This window comes from Xenopus laevis, chromosome 3S, assembly GCF_017654675.1.
Source record: "Xenopus laevis strain J_2021 chromosome 3S, Xenopus_laevis_v10.1, whole genome shotgun sequence".
Taxonomy (NCBI): domain Eukaryota; kingdom Metazoa; phylum Chordata; class Amphibia; order Anura; family Pipidae; genus Xenopus; species Xenopus laevis.
Window position 1 is genome coordinate 85,660,748 of NC_054376.1, and position 19,047 is coordinate 85,679,794.

The 19,047-nt window shown below is 34.3% G+C and overlaps 1 protein-coding gene across 4 annotated transcripts in view; it reads right to left on the bottom strand.

Moving 5' to 3' along the window:
* Positions 1-19,047, bottom strand: part of LOC108713136 (synaptotagmin-1) — a 305,972-nt gene that overhangs the window by 59,995 nt on the left and 226,930 nt on the right. For 3 of the 4 annotated variants that reach the window (XM_041588587.1, XM_018255925.2, XM_041588588.1), the window contains 3 exons: positions 14,316-14,453; positions 11,615-11,782; positions 2,090-2,257 (listed from right to left, as the gene is read on the bottom strand). In XM_041588587.1, coding sequence (XP_041444521.1) covers positions 2,090-2,257; positions 11,615-11,782; positions 14,316-14,453 — 474 coding nt within the window. The remainder of the gene's footprint in view (positions 1-2,089; positions 2,258-11,614; positions 11,783-14,315; positions 14,454-19,047) is intronic. The other variant, XM_018255926.2, reaches the window with a different exon arrangement.

The following is a 19,047-nucleotide window of genomic DNA, read 5'->3' on the forward strand; positions in this document are numbered from 1 at the left end:
ACTCTGTATCCCTATTTTCCCTGTCTGATATACAGTAAAACACTCCTATTCTAATTGAATTGTGCCACATAAGGGGATCACATTTACTAAACAACCTGCTTATGTAATGCTATTCTTGGACATTTAAATAAAATCTTAAATCATTTAAATAAAATCTTAAAATAGAAGTTATACGGTACCATAAAAATAAATGTATGAGACAATATAAAAAGACACTTCTCGGAGAGCCTTTATATTGATCTGTATAAAAATATAGTTATTTTAAAACGCAGTTCCGAGAACGATGTGTGTGACTGGGCCTTTTATCTGGCTCACTGGCAAATTGGCTAACTGCACGTTTCTACCTAGATATAGTTGGCAGGCTGAATGAATGAGCATTGGTGGAAAAAATGAAACGATTAGATATAAAATATGATTTAGTGTTTGACAGAAAGAAGTGGCCTTAGCAACTGAGTCAGACATAACATAGAGAATAAAAAAAAAGGATAATGGCTGAATAATGGTAAATTGACAAAATGCACATAATAGAGTCTTACTGAATACAGGGCCACATGTAATCTGATAAAAGAGATAGTGCAATTGAACTTCTATGGTATAGAAATATAAGCAAAGTAAATCCTTGATTACATGAAGGCGATATTGATCTGTTTATATTTCTCTATGCTCTGTTCTACACATTTTTTACTGTATACAGAATTGTATGCTTTTTTGTATAAAAACACATTTAAATGGATGAAGCCATCAGTGTCAAAATGTCGATTTTATTCTAGCAATTAACCAGCTGTATGTCATTAACTGCCAACCTAACAATCAACACTAATACAGTGTTAGGGTGACAAGTATAAATAAGGAAAAATGTATACAACACATTAAAAACATATTATAAAAATTATACATTTGCTTTATGAAAAGAATTATCTCTGAAAAAAAGGTTGTAAGTAAACCAGATACAGTACTTAAATAAGTTTTACTGCAAGTGGATAAATTATAAGCTCTGCACCAAAATGTACCTTAAAACTCAATTGCACATTGTTAAGTCTGCCCATGTGAACTGGCCCACCAGTTGAGAGCTGCATCATCTAGCTAGGTTTAATGGAGTGCTATTGAACTCTTGTTGCAATTTATGCCTAATTATTGGTTGAGCAGAATAAGAGAATATTAGAACTCTCACACAACCTATAATGATGGAGGCTTGTCTAAAGACTGCATTAGTTCTAAGCAGAAAGGCCAATTTTATGACTCAGAAGCTTCCTAAAGTGAGCAATATCGTGGTGTAATGATAAGCTTCCTGGAGCAAACCATCATTTAGTGGATGAGACAAGGACCTTGATAATAGTAAGTGTACTTTATACATTGACCTCACAGGGAGCTCAAAATTCTAGCCAGAATGAAGTAATATCACTTTGGTTATCAATAAAGTTTTTATAAACATATAAACTTTTCAAATTATTTTCCTGAATTATTGGACCTGATCTGTAATGTCCTGTATATAGTTTTGATGATGTTTATCTAGATCTTATCTGGTTTTGCAGACTTAAATTTGCTGAATCAGTTTTACACTGACTTGTTCTGCACCTGGACATCCATCATGCCCTTCACAGGCAGTTTACATTTTCCTCAGCTCCTACCAGATGATCACACTGTATCGCACTTATGACTATTTGGGGGGGGGGGATAAATAAATTCATAGTGGGAAAAAATTCACCACCAACATTACAGCTCTACAAGTGAATTTTTCAATGTAAATATACATAATGTTCATGATATATTTATCAAGAGGTAAAAAAATCTTTGTCTGGATCAAATGTTAACAACTGTTATAAATGTAGGCCTGAATATTGTCAGGAGCGCTGTTCCTGTGATTTGGTACATTCCTTCTATGATCCATGGCAGTGTGCATTTGTGTGAGTTGTAACCTATGCATGATGTATGGAAGTCAGCATTTATTAAGAGGCACATATTCCACTTTACACACTGCAGTGAAGGGAAACACAACAGTTTGTATATACTTTTTTCTTCCCCCTACAATTAATTACAATATCAAAAAGATTAAACAGTTACCGTTAAAAAAAAAACAAAAAAAACATACCTCTTCTTTTTCAGCACTAACTAAGTCCCGCCATTCTTCAGTCACATGACCAAAATCGACAGTGTTCATTTGAACTTTTACATCCCCAATAACGTCATGCTTGGAGAAACGATCAAAGTCGTACACTGTCAATATCAATGTTTTTCCTCCCAGTTCAGCATAGGGCACCTATAACACAAATAAAGATATGGGTTAATATAGAGGATATCAAAATACAGGATTATTTTGTATACACAGCACACAGAAAGTAAAAGAATGCACCAGTACATATTCTACATATATTTATGGGTTACTGCATATTAACTGAATGTCCTGTGTAGTTAGCACACTCTCTTCAAATCCCTAACATTTAGACAGAGGAAATCCTGTAGGTTGCAAGTTTATTCATCATTATTGAAGGGTTGTATTGCCAGATTAAATGCTACATTTGCATATCCATCAATTTCTCCTATTGCCTTTAGGGGCATGACCTAATAGGAATTTTCAAAAGTGATGGAGTATGGATGGGTTCAAAGGTGTATTGATCAGTGTTATGTTTTTTCTGATTTATTATGGTAAAAACTGTCATTAACTATTTGCATGTGTCCAGCCTGCACTTCCCAGATCAACATTTTTAATTTAATTTTTTTTTAATTATTTTTTTTTTTATAGATAACATAACATGTGTTTGCATTCACTCAAAACATGGTTATTGCTTATTTATTTTCATTGTGCCTCTAACAGAGTTACTCAGGCAACAAAATAAACAAGTATGCTTGACATGTCACAGATACAGTGGACTTTTAACCTACAACTCCATTATCACCCCACCTCCCCAGGCCCTGTGCCTTGGGATTATCCTTGATTCTGCCCTGTCCTTCACTCCAAATATTCAGTCACTTGATAAATAATGCCACTTTCACCTAATGAATATTTCCCAAGATGCCATTAAAATTCTGATTCAATCTCTCATCATATCATGCATTAATTTGATATTGTCACTCTATTAATTGGCCTTCCCCACAAAAGCTGCTGCCTCTCCAGTCCATAATGAATACTACTGCTAGGATACTATGAATCTGCAATCACTCCTCCATGCAGGGCCGGAACTAGGGGTAGGCAGAAGAGGCACGTGCCTAGGGCGCAAACATTGGGGGGCGCCAGGCACGTATCTTCCCTGTCGCCTACCCCTAGTCCGGCAGTGTTACCTCACTGATGGGGCCAAGCGATTTCCTGCTGCATGCACGCCTTTCTGCGCATGATTGCGTATGGGCGAGTGCACACTTGTATGCGCCCATACCATGCCTACGCGAGCTTGTTCTGGTGCTCGTTCCCGCACGGTCGTGTGTGGTGAGGCAGAGGGGGCGACGGAAGCAGCTGGGTTGCCTGGGGGCGCCCAGCCGAAATGGCCCGGCACTGCCTCCATGTCAATATCTTCACTGGCTTCCACTGCTATTCAGAATAAAATTCAAACTAATGACCTTCAAAACAACTCATCTCCAGATACTCACCAAACCACCTGCTATGCTCTCAGCTCCTCTCCCATTACCTCCGCAAACACAATTGCATTCAAGACTTTGCTAGAGCTGCACCCACCCCACTCTAGAATTCTCTCCCATATTCTGTCCACCTTTCTCCCAATCCCCCTGCCTTCAAAAGATCTCTCAAAACATATTTTTGATCTCTTGTTTTCTGGCTCCTTCTCAATATGTATTATTCACCCAGCCAGGTTGTGCAGTTTATATTATCTGGATGCCCAAACCTTTTGCATCTGCATGATTTTAGAGACTGATACAGGGATTTAGTACAGTAAGGGAAATATTTATAAAATTGTTAATTTATTCTTCTCCAAGAACTATATGTCTGTGATTCCCTTGTTATGGTTTTTGAATAATTAACTTTGAATCTGTCACTGTTTTGATTGTTTAAGGCTCCCAGCTCAACAGAGAAACACGCATATTAGTAATATTAGTTCATATAAATAGAAATTAAGATCTGAAGAAACAGGGCTACATGAAAAAAGTCAATGCAGTAGGCCCACATGTTATTTATGTGTTAAAAAAACATTAAGAATGTTTCCTTTTTCTTAGGTCAAGCCCTTGAACACTGTATTAAAATGATTAGAGCACAGTAAAAATGACACTTACAATTTCAAATTTATACATGCAAATAGATAGAATGTATTCAAAAAGCCTTGAATTTTTGTTAACATATAGAGTAGCTGTCTGATAACTAGATATTGGACCTTGGGGGATCTATCATGATTAGCAAGAAATATTCACTATTTCTGACTGAGCTTTAAGCTATACAGAAACTTTTCAAGCCACAAAATTTTAATCGTTCCAGTTAATACAAACTAGGCACACAGATGTGATTTTTTTTATATTTTAGAATTGCTTCAAAGAATTTAAGATTTGGTTTTAAAAAGTGAAGGATGAGTTACTCTGGATGGCCAAGTAATATTAAGCATGACCACGTTATACCCAGCAGACAGACCCCACACATTCTGATTGAGTTGGATGTAGCCGGGTATTAAAAAAGACCCAGAACCCACACAAACAGACCAAATGCACTGCACATGTGTCACAGCCACCACCCATTCTTAAACTTAGAGTTAATACCTGCCTACCAGACGTACTGGCAGTGCATGTTTAGGGATCAGCCAGTCTCCTGTATTACTTATAACTGCCTCAATCATATTGCGAATAATTAAAATACAAAATATTTAACAACAATCCCTACAGAGGTATATGTATATTGTTTTCTATACTACTGTATCCATAGACCTTACAGATACCAATGTAAACAGGGTCAGGCAGTTATATTATTGCTATGAGTTTCTTATCTTCTCACTGCAATACCCCTTCATGTGCAGCCCCATGCCCTGCTTACAGTCTTTGACAAAAATACTATTACCTGCTTTTCTTGGGGCCACCAAAATCCTATATTTGCATGCAAAAGTTGGCTTTAAAGGAGAAGGTAAGCTACGGAGGCATTTTATTGTCAATAGATTAGCTGCAATAGTGCAAGCCAGAATGCTATATTTATTCTGTAGAATGCTTTACCATAACTTAGTAAAAAACCCTAGAAGCTCTCTGTTTGTTTAGGATAGCAGCTGCAGTATTAGCTTGGTGTGACATCACTTCCTGCCTGAGTCTCTCCCTGCTCACTTATAGCTCTGGGCTCAGATTACAGCAGAGAAGGGAAGGCGGGGGCGGAGGAGCAAACTGAGTATGTTCACACCCAGGGCAAGAAGGATTAAGCTGAAGGCAGGAAGTCTGATACAGAAGTCCATGTGTACACAATAGAAGGAAAGAAATGCAGCATTTCTTTTGACTGACAGAGCACTATTTTGGGGGGTTACTGGTATATTTAGGTGGAGCTGTCTGATAAGGCTTACTTAGTTTTAACCTTTCCATCTCCTTTAAGATAAATACAGCTCCAATTGTTTCTTGTGTTAGGGATCTAATATTATTTTATTTTAAAAAAGTCAGACCAAACTAGAATCCACAATTTAATCTTATTTATTGGATCGGGGAAAACTCAATAAAAACAAGCAAAATCCTGAATCGTACTGTGTTTTTTTTACAATTTTTTCCGAGCTTCTTCCCGAAAAGTCAGAATTTTTCGGATTTTTGCCCAAAAAGCCCAAAATAGTCAGATTTTCCAAGACCACAGAAACTTCCAAATAGAATAGGGGCCTCTCCCATTCATTTATATACAACCTCGGCAGGTCTGAGATGGCAGATTTCCATATAAAATTTTTGGAGTTTTTAGCATTTGGACTTGAATAAATAACTCCCTTGGTGTCATTTACAATGCATTGCATTGCCTACTGAAATGAAGTAGCCACAGGCCTCAATTCTTCTATAAAATAATTATGACTCAACATCAACAACTTTTGTTCTTAATTGTACAATTCACATTATTCACCTGGTAAAAACAAATTCTCGACATTATTTCAATATATTTCAATTTTCATACACGTTAAATGCTTGCTAAATTCTGAGTCCTTTTCTGCAGCACTTTAGTCATCTATTCATTACTAGTGATGTCCTATCCTTAATATGGCTCCTGTAGCTTACAGTGTGTGACACAGTTTAAAATCAAGCAGACTTATTAAACCATCACTGCGCTCAATTTAGAGTTATGACATTCAAGATCTGATCGATCAAAATTCCTGGGGAATTGCTGTGGATTGTTTCCAAATGCCAAAGTTAAAAGGCATAAAAGTAGCTTAGGAGTGGCAACTGTCACTTAAAAGCATGCACTAACATTTCTGACATTTTTGATGATTACAAGTCCTGAGCAAGTCAAATGGGTCCCATTGTTATCAAATGGAATGGAATTATGGGTTTAGTTATATTAGTTTTATATATCCATGAGGAATAGGCCTAATGGTAATGTCAGACTGGGAATTTCTATAGTTTTGTCACACCATAGGAAGGGGGAAAACCAATAGAAATTGCCTGACATCATTAGAAATTTTTGTCAAGCACTGGTTCCTGCTCAGGAACAGGTATTTCTGACTGATACTAGAAACTGGTGCTGAAAACCAAGTTTGCCAAAAATCATTTTTAAAAATGCGAATTATTTTGCTTAAAACAGACTCTAGGTGTGATGGCCTTCCAGAGCTTTATTGAAATTGAGTTTTTGGATAAGGGATCTCATACCTGTGCCTAATTATAATATTAATAAGTCTTGGGGGCCCATTTACTTAGCTCGAGTGAAGGAATAGAATAAAAAATACTTTGAATTTCGAATGATTATTTTGGCTACTTCGGCCATTGAATTGGCTACTTCGACCTTCGACTACGACTTCGAATCGAACGATTCGAACTAAAAATCGTTCGACTATTCGACCATTCAATAGTCAAAGTACTGTCTCTTTAAAAAAAACTTTGACCCCCTACTTCGCCACCTAAAACCTACCGTGCATCAATGTTAGCCTATGGGGAAGGTCCCCATAGGCTTTCTTTTTGCTTGAAGGAAATCGTTTGATTCGAAAGATTTAATCGTTCGATCGAACGATTTTTCCTTTGATCGTTCAATCGTACAAAATGCGGTAAATCCTTTGACTTTGATATCCGAAGTTGAAGGATTTTACTTCGACGGTCGAATATCGAGGGTTGATTAACCCTCGATATTCGACCCTAAGTAAATGTGCCCCTTGATGTTGTGACATTATTAAATTAGAATAGAGCATAATTAAACCTTGCACACTTCCCTAATGTTGCTCTATGTGGTTAAAAGTAAAACAAAACATATTTTTTAGTTCTCCTTCAGCTTGGATATAGCAGAATATAAATAGTTATTTTGAAGAAACATTTCCAGAGGGGTCAAAAAGACTTCAGCACTCAGTAAAGTGTAAAGCCTGTGGGGGCATCTATCTTACTGAGTGATTACTAAACCCAAATATTTTATTGTCTCTGTGAACTAGAGCTGTCACCATAAGAATAAGCATGCAGTAAAAATGAAAAGTGCCTAGAGAAAAAACAAAATTGATTAAAGATATATTAGATCTTATAATCCTTAACCAAACTAAAGTTCTTTCTAATACTTATGGCATTTGTCTGACTCAGAGTAAAACATTTTATACTTTTCTTTAGGACTTGGGTTAATATGAATTGAAAAGTCTTGGTAAAATGCAGGAAAATACCAACGAGTCTACTAAATGTATAATCTGAATTACTGTATATAGTTATATCCTAAAGCGTTTAAGACATTGAAGTTGCATTGAGGGAGTTGCTATAAATGCAGTACACCATTTTAAATGTCTTATCCTTTTAAAGGGGACCTGCCACCCAGACATAAAAAGCTATTTAATAAAAGTCCTTTTCGAATTAAACATAAAATCCAAATTCCATTTTTTATTAAAGCATTCATAGCTGTTGTAAACTGATTAAAAAAAATTTTTTTTTTTGGGTGGCAGGTCCCCTTTAATACCTGGAATTTTTATAAATTTATATAAAGATAGCTTAAAGAAGTTGGATAAATTGGGGTTTATCCTCCGCACCATTCAGCAAAAGTGATTATATACTGTAAAATTGAATAGAAGCAAGCAACTTGAAATAAATCTAAAAGCAAAACAAATTATAGAAAAGTTACATTTATACTTATGGGAATATTGTGTTTAATTGTAACTTGTGATCCTAAAAAGAACTTTAAGGTAGAAATAGATTACATTTTTGGATGACCATAATGTGATTGTAATGTCTTCCTTTTAAATCTCTCTCTCCCTCTGTTTAAAGGAGAACTTATTTTATGCAGCAGTTCAAAATCTTTTATTTATATTTAGTTATGAGACCTGTGTGTGTAGACCACATTGTAGTGGTTATATTATAAATGATGGCTTTCCAACTGGAGACCACCAAGTCTGATGTGGCCCTTCATGGGATAAACTTATTAGTATAACATAATCATTTTAATATAATTGAACATAAGATGAGAAAAGTACATGTAACCAGATGGATTTTTGCACTTACATGGAGACTTATTTTTTAAAGGTCGGATTTTACTGGTTTTAGAGGTTTTTGAAACCACGACTAAACTCACAAACTCTAAACTACAAATGATGTGAGATTTATTGAAAAATCGGAATTAACGAAAAAAAATGCTGAATGATGCACTAAAAATACAAAAAAGTTTTTCTGACAATTCCTAGTGAAAAAAAATACAAAAACCTCTAAAATTTCAAATTGATTTAAAGGGGTCCAATAGAGCCAGCACAGCTCCCACTGACTTGTATAGCAATTCAACAACTTTTACTTAGCGAAGTTTTGTCTTAGAAGTTTAAATGTTTTTTTCACTTAATAAATCTTACATTTTTCAAGTTTTTTATAAATATAGAAAAACGACATATTTTTAAATATTCGGAAAAAATCTAAATCCGATTGTTAATAAATGACTCCCATAGTATCTTTGTAATTGATCAGTAATGACAATGAAAAGAAATGCCAAACACCTAGGGGCACATTTATCAAGGGTCGAATATCGAGGGTTAATAATTCCTCGAATTCGACCCTCGAATGTAAATCCTTCGAATTCGAATATGGAATTAGAAGGATTTAGCGCAAATCCTACGATCGATCGATAGAAGTAAAAATCGTTCGATCGAATGATAAAATCCTTAGAATCGAACGATTCGAACGATTTTAAGCGATCGATCGAAGAACTTTTCTTCGATCAAAAAAAAGTTAGAAAAGTGATGGGGAAGGTCCCCATAGGCTAACGTTGTACCTCGGTAGGTAGGTATGTAGTTAAAGTTTTTTTTAAAGAGACAGTACTTCGACTATCGAATGGTCTAATAGTTGAACGATTTTTAGTTTGTATCATTCGAATCGAAGTCGAAGGTTGTAGTAGCCTATTCGATGGTCAAAGTACCAAAAAAAATACATCGAAATTCAAAGTTTTTTACATTTGAATCCTTCACTCGAGCTTAGTAAATGTGCCCCCTATTAAATATTGAATTTTTAATTCCTTATTTATCCCTATTGAGATTCGAGTTTGCGAGTTTGGTTGATTTTTTTTTTAAATGTGAGTAAGAAAAAGTCATACCCCTAATTTCTTCAAGGTCTACTTCGTTTTCCAAATGAATCTGCCATTTATCTATCATTTCACACATTTCAGCAAATTCTTCTGGAGAGCAAAAACATGATGCTCATTTCATAACCTAATGATTTGTGTTCTTGGCAAACTCTAAGGAATTTCACTTGTTGAAAATGTCACTGTTAATAATAAATAAAACTCTTAACTCTCTGAAAACACTGTAGAAATAAAAAAGGCTTCCTAATATTCCCAAAAGGTGAACGTTTAGTATGTTACAGAATGAGCAATTCTAAGCAACTTCTCAATTGGCCTTAATTTTTTCTTCTTTATAGTTTTTGATTTATTTTCCTTCAATGGGGGTCATTGACCCCTAAAAAACAAATGCTCTGTAAGGCTACAAATTTAAAACAAATGCTCTGTAATGTATTGTTATTGTTACTTTTTATAACTCATCTTTCTATCCAGGCCTCCCCCATTCATATTCCAGTCTCCTATTAAAAACAAGGCTTGGTTGCTAGGTTACTTTGGTCCATAGCAACTAGATTGCTGAAATTGCAAACTGGAGAGCTGCTGAATAAAAATCCAATTAACTAAAAAAACACAAATAATAAAAAATGAAAACCAAATGCTAATTGTATCAGAATATCACTCTCTACATCATACTAAAAGTTAAGTTAAAGGTGAACAACCCCTTTCATAATGGTTAAAGTCGCTGCTTTTTTATTTGAGCTTCAAGATCTTATTCTGTTCCCTTTTGTCCTTTTTATCAGATAAGAAAGAACTCTTGAAGTTTTAAAAATACTGTATCTGCCTCTAATCTAAGTGGTTCTTAGAGGACATAAATCCAAGCACTGCATTTTCGGCTCTAATTAGATAATCCACTAAATGAAACAGGATCTTAATTAAAACATACAGTATATATGAAGCCATTGGTTATATAGTTGTTCAGCCTTCAACTTCTGTCTGGGATCTCATTGTCAGATGGATTTAAGTTCATAGCTGTTGTGCATCACTGAAACATTTGGAATGACATAAATGTATGAAATCTGTTATGCTAAACTTTGCTAAGCATGTTATTTGCTACTTTCTCTGAATTAGAGTCAATTTTAAGAAATTCTCACTTGTAAAAATCCATTTCCATTTTTCTTTGAAATAATAAAGCAGTACCTTGTACTTAATCCTAATGATTCATATTGGTGGCAAAACAATTTTATTGAACGTGTTCCTACTGTTTTAAAGTTTGTATAATGCATCCGCATATGAATTCTTGTATTTTATTCTCTCCTGCATGGTTATAAAACAAGTCCCTTAGTTTTACTGTAGTACACACATCTATGAAGTTTATAAAATGGGCATTTAAGGATTCTAGTTAGTTTTTACACATTTCACAAAATCATCTTAATGGATAATAGGTAATGCCTAGCAGGTATATCAGTATGCATATACCACACATCTCTTTTAAACTGGATAGAATGTTAATTGCCAGATATTTTAATAATATAAAAGGACAGATTGAGACTCATAGGCAATAGCACAAGTTGGACAGACGGGATATGAATTCTCTATAAACTGGAAGATGCCAAAACAGTGTAACCAATCATATTTTGGGCAATAATGCATTATGTGGGTAAGAATCATTTTAATTAAATCAGCACTATTCTATTAAAATAGAACTGCAAATTTTTTTTGCTACTTTCCAGTTATTATAAAGAATGTATAAAAGAAGCTGCTTTGAATGCATTTTCAAATTGATAAGCCAAACTGTACTGTTATATTGTTTGCCTTTTAAGCATTTTTTTATAAATCTATCTGTTTTACTTACCTGCCATAACCTTGGAGTATCAGCTGGGGCAGCTTTTTATTCCTAGCGATAGTGATATTTGCAGTTTTTCAGTTTTCCCCCCACACTATTTCCTTGTATTGGTATTGCAATTGACACTGAAACCCCAGAACTAACACTTTATTGCACTTATAATTATTAAGGAATACATTAAATACCTTGAAAGTGAACTGTTCATTGAAGACAGGATTAAGGGTTTTTCTGTGGACTTTTGTTTCATACTTCTTCTTTTTATCTGGCATAAGGTACAATTTTACATATGGATCTGAAGTACCTCCCATATCTAGTGCAGGAAGCTCAGCAGCTTGAATTATGCCGACCATCAGCTAAAAATATAAGAAAGGAAATAAAGGAATAATGACATTTCTGCAATTTAACAATGTGTATCATATTTTTATTTCTTCCCTGCAGGCTTTATGCAAAACCTGGATATACCCTAAAGTTTTACTGATATGCAGGAATATGCTAAACCAGTATGAATATACACTTACAGTAAGTACCTATTAAAGATAGCTGCTTAAACCTGTTTTATTTATTTGTGCAATTGAATGTAGTGATTGTTCCTGATGTCTCCATTCTTGACTGTCAGAAAATCAACTTAAAATCAACCTGAAATACAGTAAGCTACTACAGAGTTCTTTGGTTATGCCTCTCTTTGAAGCCCAAAGTAATGTATGGCAAAAGGTAAATAACTATTTCACTAGCTCAACTTTTCTGCTTTCTTTATACAGAGTTACAACATTACATAGTGATTTACAGACATTTCCATCTTTAAAATCAGTCCCTGTCCCAATGGAGCTTTCCAAGTAGGGACCATATCAAATGCCTGCACACACATGTATCAATTTGATCAGGAGCCAGTTTTACTGTCTGTATGCTTTTGGAGAGATGGAAAAAGCAGAGGCAACTCAGACACATACAACCCCTTTGCAGACAATGCCCAGGTTGGAAGGCAGCAATGATACCCACTGAGAAAAATTGAAATACATTAATGGAATCTAGAGTGACTCGATCTCTGTCCCATTACAGATAAAAAAAAAAAAAGTATTTTTGAGTATGAATAGACTCAGCTTACATTTATACATTTGCCAAAGCAATGTAATGTATTCAGCATCCATCATGCCTTGTTTTTCTCAGCAGGTATAGAAATGCCCTAGATGTAAAACACCTTTTCATTCTTTGCTTAAGAACTAGTGCAGATACAACTGCTTTGCAATATTATTGACACAAGGCAATGTTTCTACAATCCATCTCTTAAATATACCAGGATTGTTCTCCACACACTTTACACAGTAGGAACATTCAATGAGTTTTCATTAGCCTTTGCAACATTGTAAGCCTGAACAGTTGATTTCTTTCAATAAACTTCACAAGCTTGTTTTCATCTGAAGAGAAAGCAAAATGTGTTTGTAAGGGCCAATTCCTTCCACTTATTATTCTTTGGCAGGGGTTAGAAAGTCCCCTATTGATTTAATGGTATTCTAGCAGTATTGAGTGGCCAGTTACAAAAGAAGAGAACAGACAATTTGTGCCTCTGCATTTGCTATGAACATTATGATGAGGTTTCTTTGATCCACAGGCTTCTGAAATGCTTTCTTTTTTTTCTTTTATTAAAAATGCACTGATGTTAAATCAAAATGAAATGCTTTAATTCTTTAAAATGCCACCTTGAGCTTGAGTTTTGGCAAATTCATTTAAGTTTCAAAAACATCTGCAAATGTGATAAAATGTTAGTAATGAGCCATTGTTTAGGGCTACATGAAGCTGTAAAAACATCCAGTGGATATTCATCTAAAAATATACTTTAATATAATTTAAAAAAAATCAGTGCTTTATACATTAAGGGGTAAATTTATCAAAGAGTGAAGTTCCGACACTAGAGTGAAATTCCGCAGCTCTCAATTAATTTCTATGGGATTTTGAAAGGCATATGGGTGAAAGTGAAAGTTCACCCTTTGATAAATACGCCTATAAAAATCCCTTAGAAATTAATGGAGAGTGGCGGAATTTCACTCTAGTGGCGGAACTTCCCTCTTTGATAAATATACCTCTATGACTTAGGGGCACATTTAATTAGCTCCAGTGAAGTAATAGAATAAAAAATACTTCGAATTTCGAAGCATTTTTTTGGCTACTTCGACCTTCGACTTCGAATCGTACGATTCAAACTAAAAATCATTCGACTATTCGACCATTCGATAGTCGAAGTACTGTCTCTTTAAAAAAAACTTTGACCACCTACTTCGCCACCTAAAACCTACCGAACATCAATGTTAGCCCATGGATAATGTCCCCATAGGCTTTCTAGCCAATTTCTGATTGAAGGAAAATCGTTCAATCAATGGATTAAAAAATCCTTCTAATATTCAAAGTTGAAGGATTTAACTTCGAGGGTCGAATATTAAGGGTTAATTAACCCTCGATATTCGACCGTTAGTAAATGTGCCCCTTATAGTCCAGCTATATGTATTTAAACTAAAATATTTATTAAAGCAATTGGGTCTACAGTCTAAAATAAGAAAACGAGCCATTTTCCACTGGACACAATGTATAAGCTGCTACACAGATATGTGTGTATACAGTAACTTTACTTAACAATTTCAAGACCTAATAATGAATATATTTAATTCTAATGATAAGGGGTTCATGCACAGTTCTGATACAAAATAAAAGAGTGAGCATTATTCGGCCTACGTGGATTTCCTCCCAGTTTTTCTGTATTTCAAGGAATTAGGCATTAGCAAAATATGATGTTTTAAATCAAATACTTTGGCTCATATAAAAAATGACTGTCCTTCTTAAAACGAATACTTTTACCTTTCGGTTTCTGAGCTTTATTACAGAAACCAGCATACCAACCTGATTGTTTTGGAAATCATAATCCAATGAATACTGAAGCTTCCCTAGCTTTTCCACTTCTTTGGGTTGCTCTTTGTCTTCTCCATCAGTCAAACCAGTTTCTGCATCGTCGTCATCATCATCATCATCCTTTAAGGCCTAGTAAAAGAGTACATTGAATGCTTGAGTTTATGAATGTTATCAGTAAGCTTCCAGACTTGCACATGCCGGCAAGTCATTACAAGCAAGGGCCTGATGAATTCAGTCTTACTGCTATGGCATTGAGCCGTCAAACTTATGCACTGAAGACATGCTCTTAGCAAGCAGTATTCCAATAACAAAGGGAGATGTGAAAGAAGTAAATCCGCTTTAGAAAAGCAGGCAGATTATTAAACATTCCATTAAGCTTCTATTAAGAAAGTCTTTATTCTTTTTAATAATCTGATTTATATTGTTTTAATTAACAAATTACTCCATAAACATGCAAACAGAACTGAAAAAACTATAAACTATCATGCCATAATGCAAGAATAATTGAGTATGACATGCATAAACTTGAAGTACAGTTCTATAGATATAATTAACTGTTGCCAACTGAATATCAAAGGTGCCATCTTTCGCTACATACAGTATGTACAGTAATCATGCCATCAGTAAATGCAGGGTCATGGAGTAAACATTAAACAAGGCCAGCAATGTCAGACCTGTCCACTCCAGTTATTGGGAAGCACCACTCGTAGTAATCCCATCTATCTGCTATCTGAACATTTTCAGACTTTGATTTTATGGCAACTGGAGGGAACAGATTTGGCATCCCTGCATAATATTAGCTACATTTACATTTTACTTGGAACATAAAGAAAAGCTGAACTAAATTAATTAACAAATGATTGTCTGTCAATTATCATTGCATCATCTTGAGATGCAGAATTACTTTTGAAATTAAAGAGTAGCTTAGATTTTTTTACAGCTGCTTCAAAATAACATTTTGGAAATTAATTTTGTTCTATATATATTTGTGACAGTTGGGATATTGCAAGCTTAAATTTATATAAAGCTTCCAAACTTTTGTCAAATTGTGATTTAATTAACATTATGTTTTAGTCACTGATTGCAGCCATATGGGTAAAACTAGCACATATCAGCACTGAGATGCTGTTGAGATAGCTTTTAATGGGGACTAAGATAGACTAATACTGGCTACATATTCAAATATAAGGTTATTCAATTAAAAAAACTGATTCACAATGGGAAATGGATGGCTTATGTTAGGGTTGTTTTTGGAGGTTTCCTTGTCTGTGTAATTTGAAGGGTGGAGAAGGGTTAACGCTGCTTCATTTTGTGGAAATCAATTTAGTTCAGCCTCTTGGTGTATTAAGCAGTGCTAAGCAGTAACTTAATCTAAACGGAGAAGCCCCAGCTGTCAAGATTAATCACAAAATGTTTTTGCTATCTGTGGTGTATCCAAAAATGAAAATAAACCTACCGCATGTGACAATCCAGATAGTCATGAGATACAACACAGAGAGGGAGGACACAGAAGGAATAAATCAAATTAAGACAATCACACATAAACATTTGTAAAAACCATGGAAAAATGACCATTAGCTATGCATATTATTTACAGTTCATATGCTGTGAATAAACATCAATATTTGCAGAGTACACATTATTGTAGGTCATTGTTGGATAGCTGCAAAATCCTTTGTAATATAATGAGCAACTGTAAGTGCTACAATTCGAAATGAAGCTTCCTTGGTTTAGACCATGATTGTCCTCTCAGGGACAATTGTGGCAGAGTAGAGGGGCTATTTACTAACATTCAGATTTCTATTTTTCTCACAAATCCCTAAAATTTAGTGTTCTTGATTTTTTTTTAAAATTCTAAACATTTTAGGTTTATTAAGGGGCAGAAATTTTAATCCCACAATTTGAAATTCAAAAATTAGATTTATCACACCTCGACCATGGAAACAGTTTTAATTTGAATATTCACCACCTAAGACATGCTGAGTTCATTTACAAGTAAATGGCAGAGATCCATTGAACCATTTGAATATGTTAATTGCCTTAGAGTTTTTTTCGGAGGGAAAACTCGATTCAAATTCAATTCAAATTTGATTCGAATTTTCGGTTGGGACTATTCGATCGACTTTTAGACATTCTAATTTTTTCTTAAATAACCTCCCATTCAAGTTGTGAGTATATTGAAATTTACTAAAAAAAATCACATACATTTGAAATTTTACCTTTGATAAATCTGCCCATAAGTGTAAGAACAACTCAAGTACACAAATTCACCAAGGAGAAGCTGATTCTATAGAAGTCAGTGGGAGCTGCGCTAATCCTTTTTAATACTATTGGACAATTTATAATTAATTCAGAGGTTCTCTGATTTTTTTTTTGCAAGTAATTGTCCGAAAATTTTTAGAGGTTTTAGAAACTTTCAAGGTTTTCATATTTTTTAGTGCATCTCAAATAATTTTTTCCATTTGAATTTTACATTCAGATCATTTAATGACTTTCACGGCATTCATGGTTTTCGAGAAAATGTGTTTTATCAGGGTTTTAAAAATCTCTAATACCACTAAAATTAATTTATGGGGTTATTCATCAAAATCCGAATTGTTGTCAATATTTAAATTAAAAAAGTCCAACCAAAATAGAATTGGATTAAGAAAAAAAATTAACTTTTTCAGATTGTAGTGCAAAACCCCAGAATATTTCACATTTGAAGCTGCTGGAAAACCACAAAAAAAATTGCGCTTTCGCTGAAAAACCAACGTCAAACCCCACAAACTCTGACATTTTGTGAGGGTTAAAACATCTTCAAATTGTTAAGGGGGCATCTAACATTTACTTTTACATGAATTTGGCAGGTTTTAGACTTGGAACAGCCTGGGGCAAAATAAATCACAAAAAAAAAAATGTGTATTTTTTCGGGTTTTCGCCATCAAAACAGACACCATGAAAAAAAGCAACCTTATAACCCCCTTTATAATGGCCTTTGTCCCTCTGTCCCTATGTCCTTCCGTGCAAACTGCCAGGTCCGTTTTATATGATTGGTAGTTCCTGGTGCTGTCAGGTTTGGATTGTTTAAGATAATATACCATCTGCTGTTAAATATAAGGATAATAGAAATTACTGCAAGATTTGCACCTTTATATAGTTTTTCTAGGGACAGACCTTATATTACAATATATTACATATTTATTATATATAATATATATATATTACATATTGTGATGCAATGATATTACAATATCAATGGAAAAAACAACTTCAACAAGTCTTGCATGTGCAAGAACAAAATACCTATACTACTGTCACATTCAGTTCATTCTTAGTGTTCTTTTTCTTCAGAATGAAGTTAATTTTTATTTTGTTTAACCTTAGGTTTAAGCCAAATCTGATACACTGAACTTGAAAAATGTTGTACTGATGTCACTGAATCTCTGCCAGGTGGTTATTAGTTTGATTTATAAAACAGATAAATACATAGGTTAAAGAATTTAATCCTAGCCATGCTGCATGCAAAATCCTTCCTCTTAGCTTTTATTAATATATGAAAAAAATGATATTCCCTGTAGGCACAGGAGCCCTTATCGGAAAACCTTTTATACAGGAAGGCCATCACCCATCAAGTCCATTTTAAATGTTTAAATGTTAACCTTTTTTCTGTAATAATAAAACTGTACCTTGTACTTGTGCCTAATAAGAGATCCTAAACCTATACCTGTACATGTATTATAATACATTATTATTTTTATTATTATTAATAATAATAATAATAATAATAATAATAATAATAAAGGATGTCTAAATTGCATTAGTTCTGTTAAAAGTGAGTTGTTGGTACAGGGTAGTAATGCTTTGTTACCCATTACAACTCCTAATTCAACTTCGTCTCATTGTGTATGTTGTATATGCAGCAGAGATGACTACAAATCTTCTTGACTTGAACTGCGGATTTTCCCATAAAGTCAGATGCAATTCAATGATAAAAACTTATATCACTGTTTATCACATACTGTAAAACCCTATAGAAATCTATGTGGAAAAAAACTGAATTAGGAGAAAAGTTTTTTCTCCTCAAACTGAATTTCGCCCATACATTGTCACGTAATAAACCATAAAATTATCTTTTCTTGTTGATTTGTATTAAGTCCATAGTGTGCTTTGAATTAAATAAATAAGATATACTCAGAATTAATTTTTTTATACATTTGTAAATTTTGAACGTGATTTCAGATTTTGGGAATTTGTTAATCAGCTTTAATATTAACAACAAGATTCTGAATCAAGGCAACCCTTTAAGAAATTATTTTAAATTTACATTTATCCCACATATCAAGTCTTGCCAGCTTACCAGAATGTAAAGAGAATTTAGATCAAGCAGTGGTGCTGTAAACAAATTTAAGGAAATTAAATACTTATACTAGTTTGTAATTGGTGGGCAATAATCTAAATTTTTAAAGAATATAAATTGTCAAAAATGAGTATGGAGCAGATTTGATATGGTCCTTGGCTATTGGATATTCCACATGGCCTGACTAGGGATGTAGCGAACGTCGGAAAAAAGGTTCGCGAACATATTCGCGAACTTGCGCAAAAATGCGAGCGGTTCGCGAACGGTTCGCGAACCCCATAGACTTCAATGGGAAGGCGAACTTTAACATCTAGAAAAGACATTTCTGGCCAGAAAAATGATTTTAAAGTTGTTTAAAGGGTGCAACGACCTGGACAGTGGCAT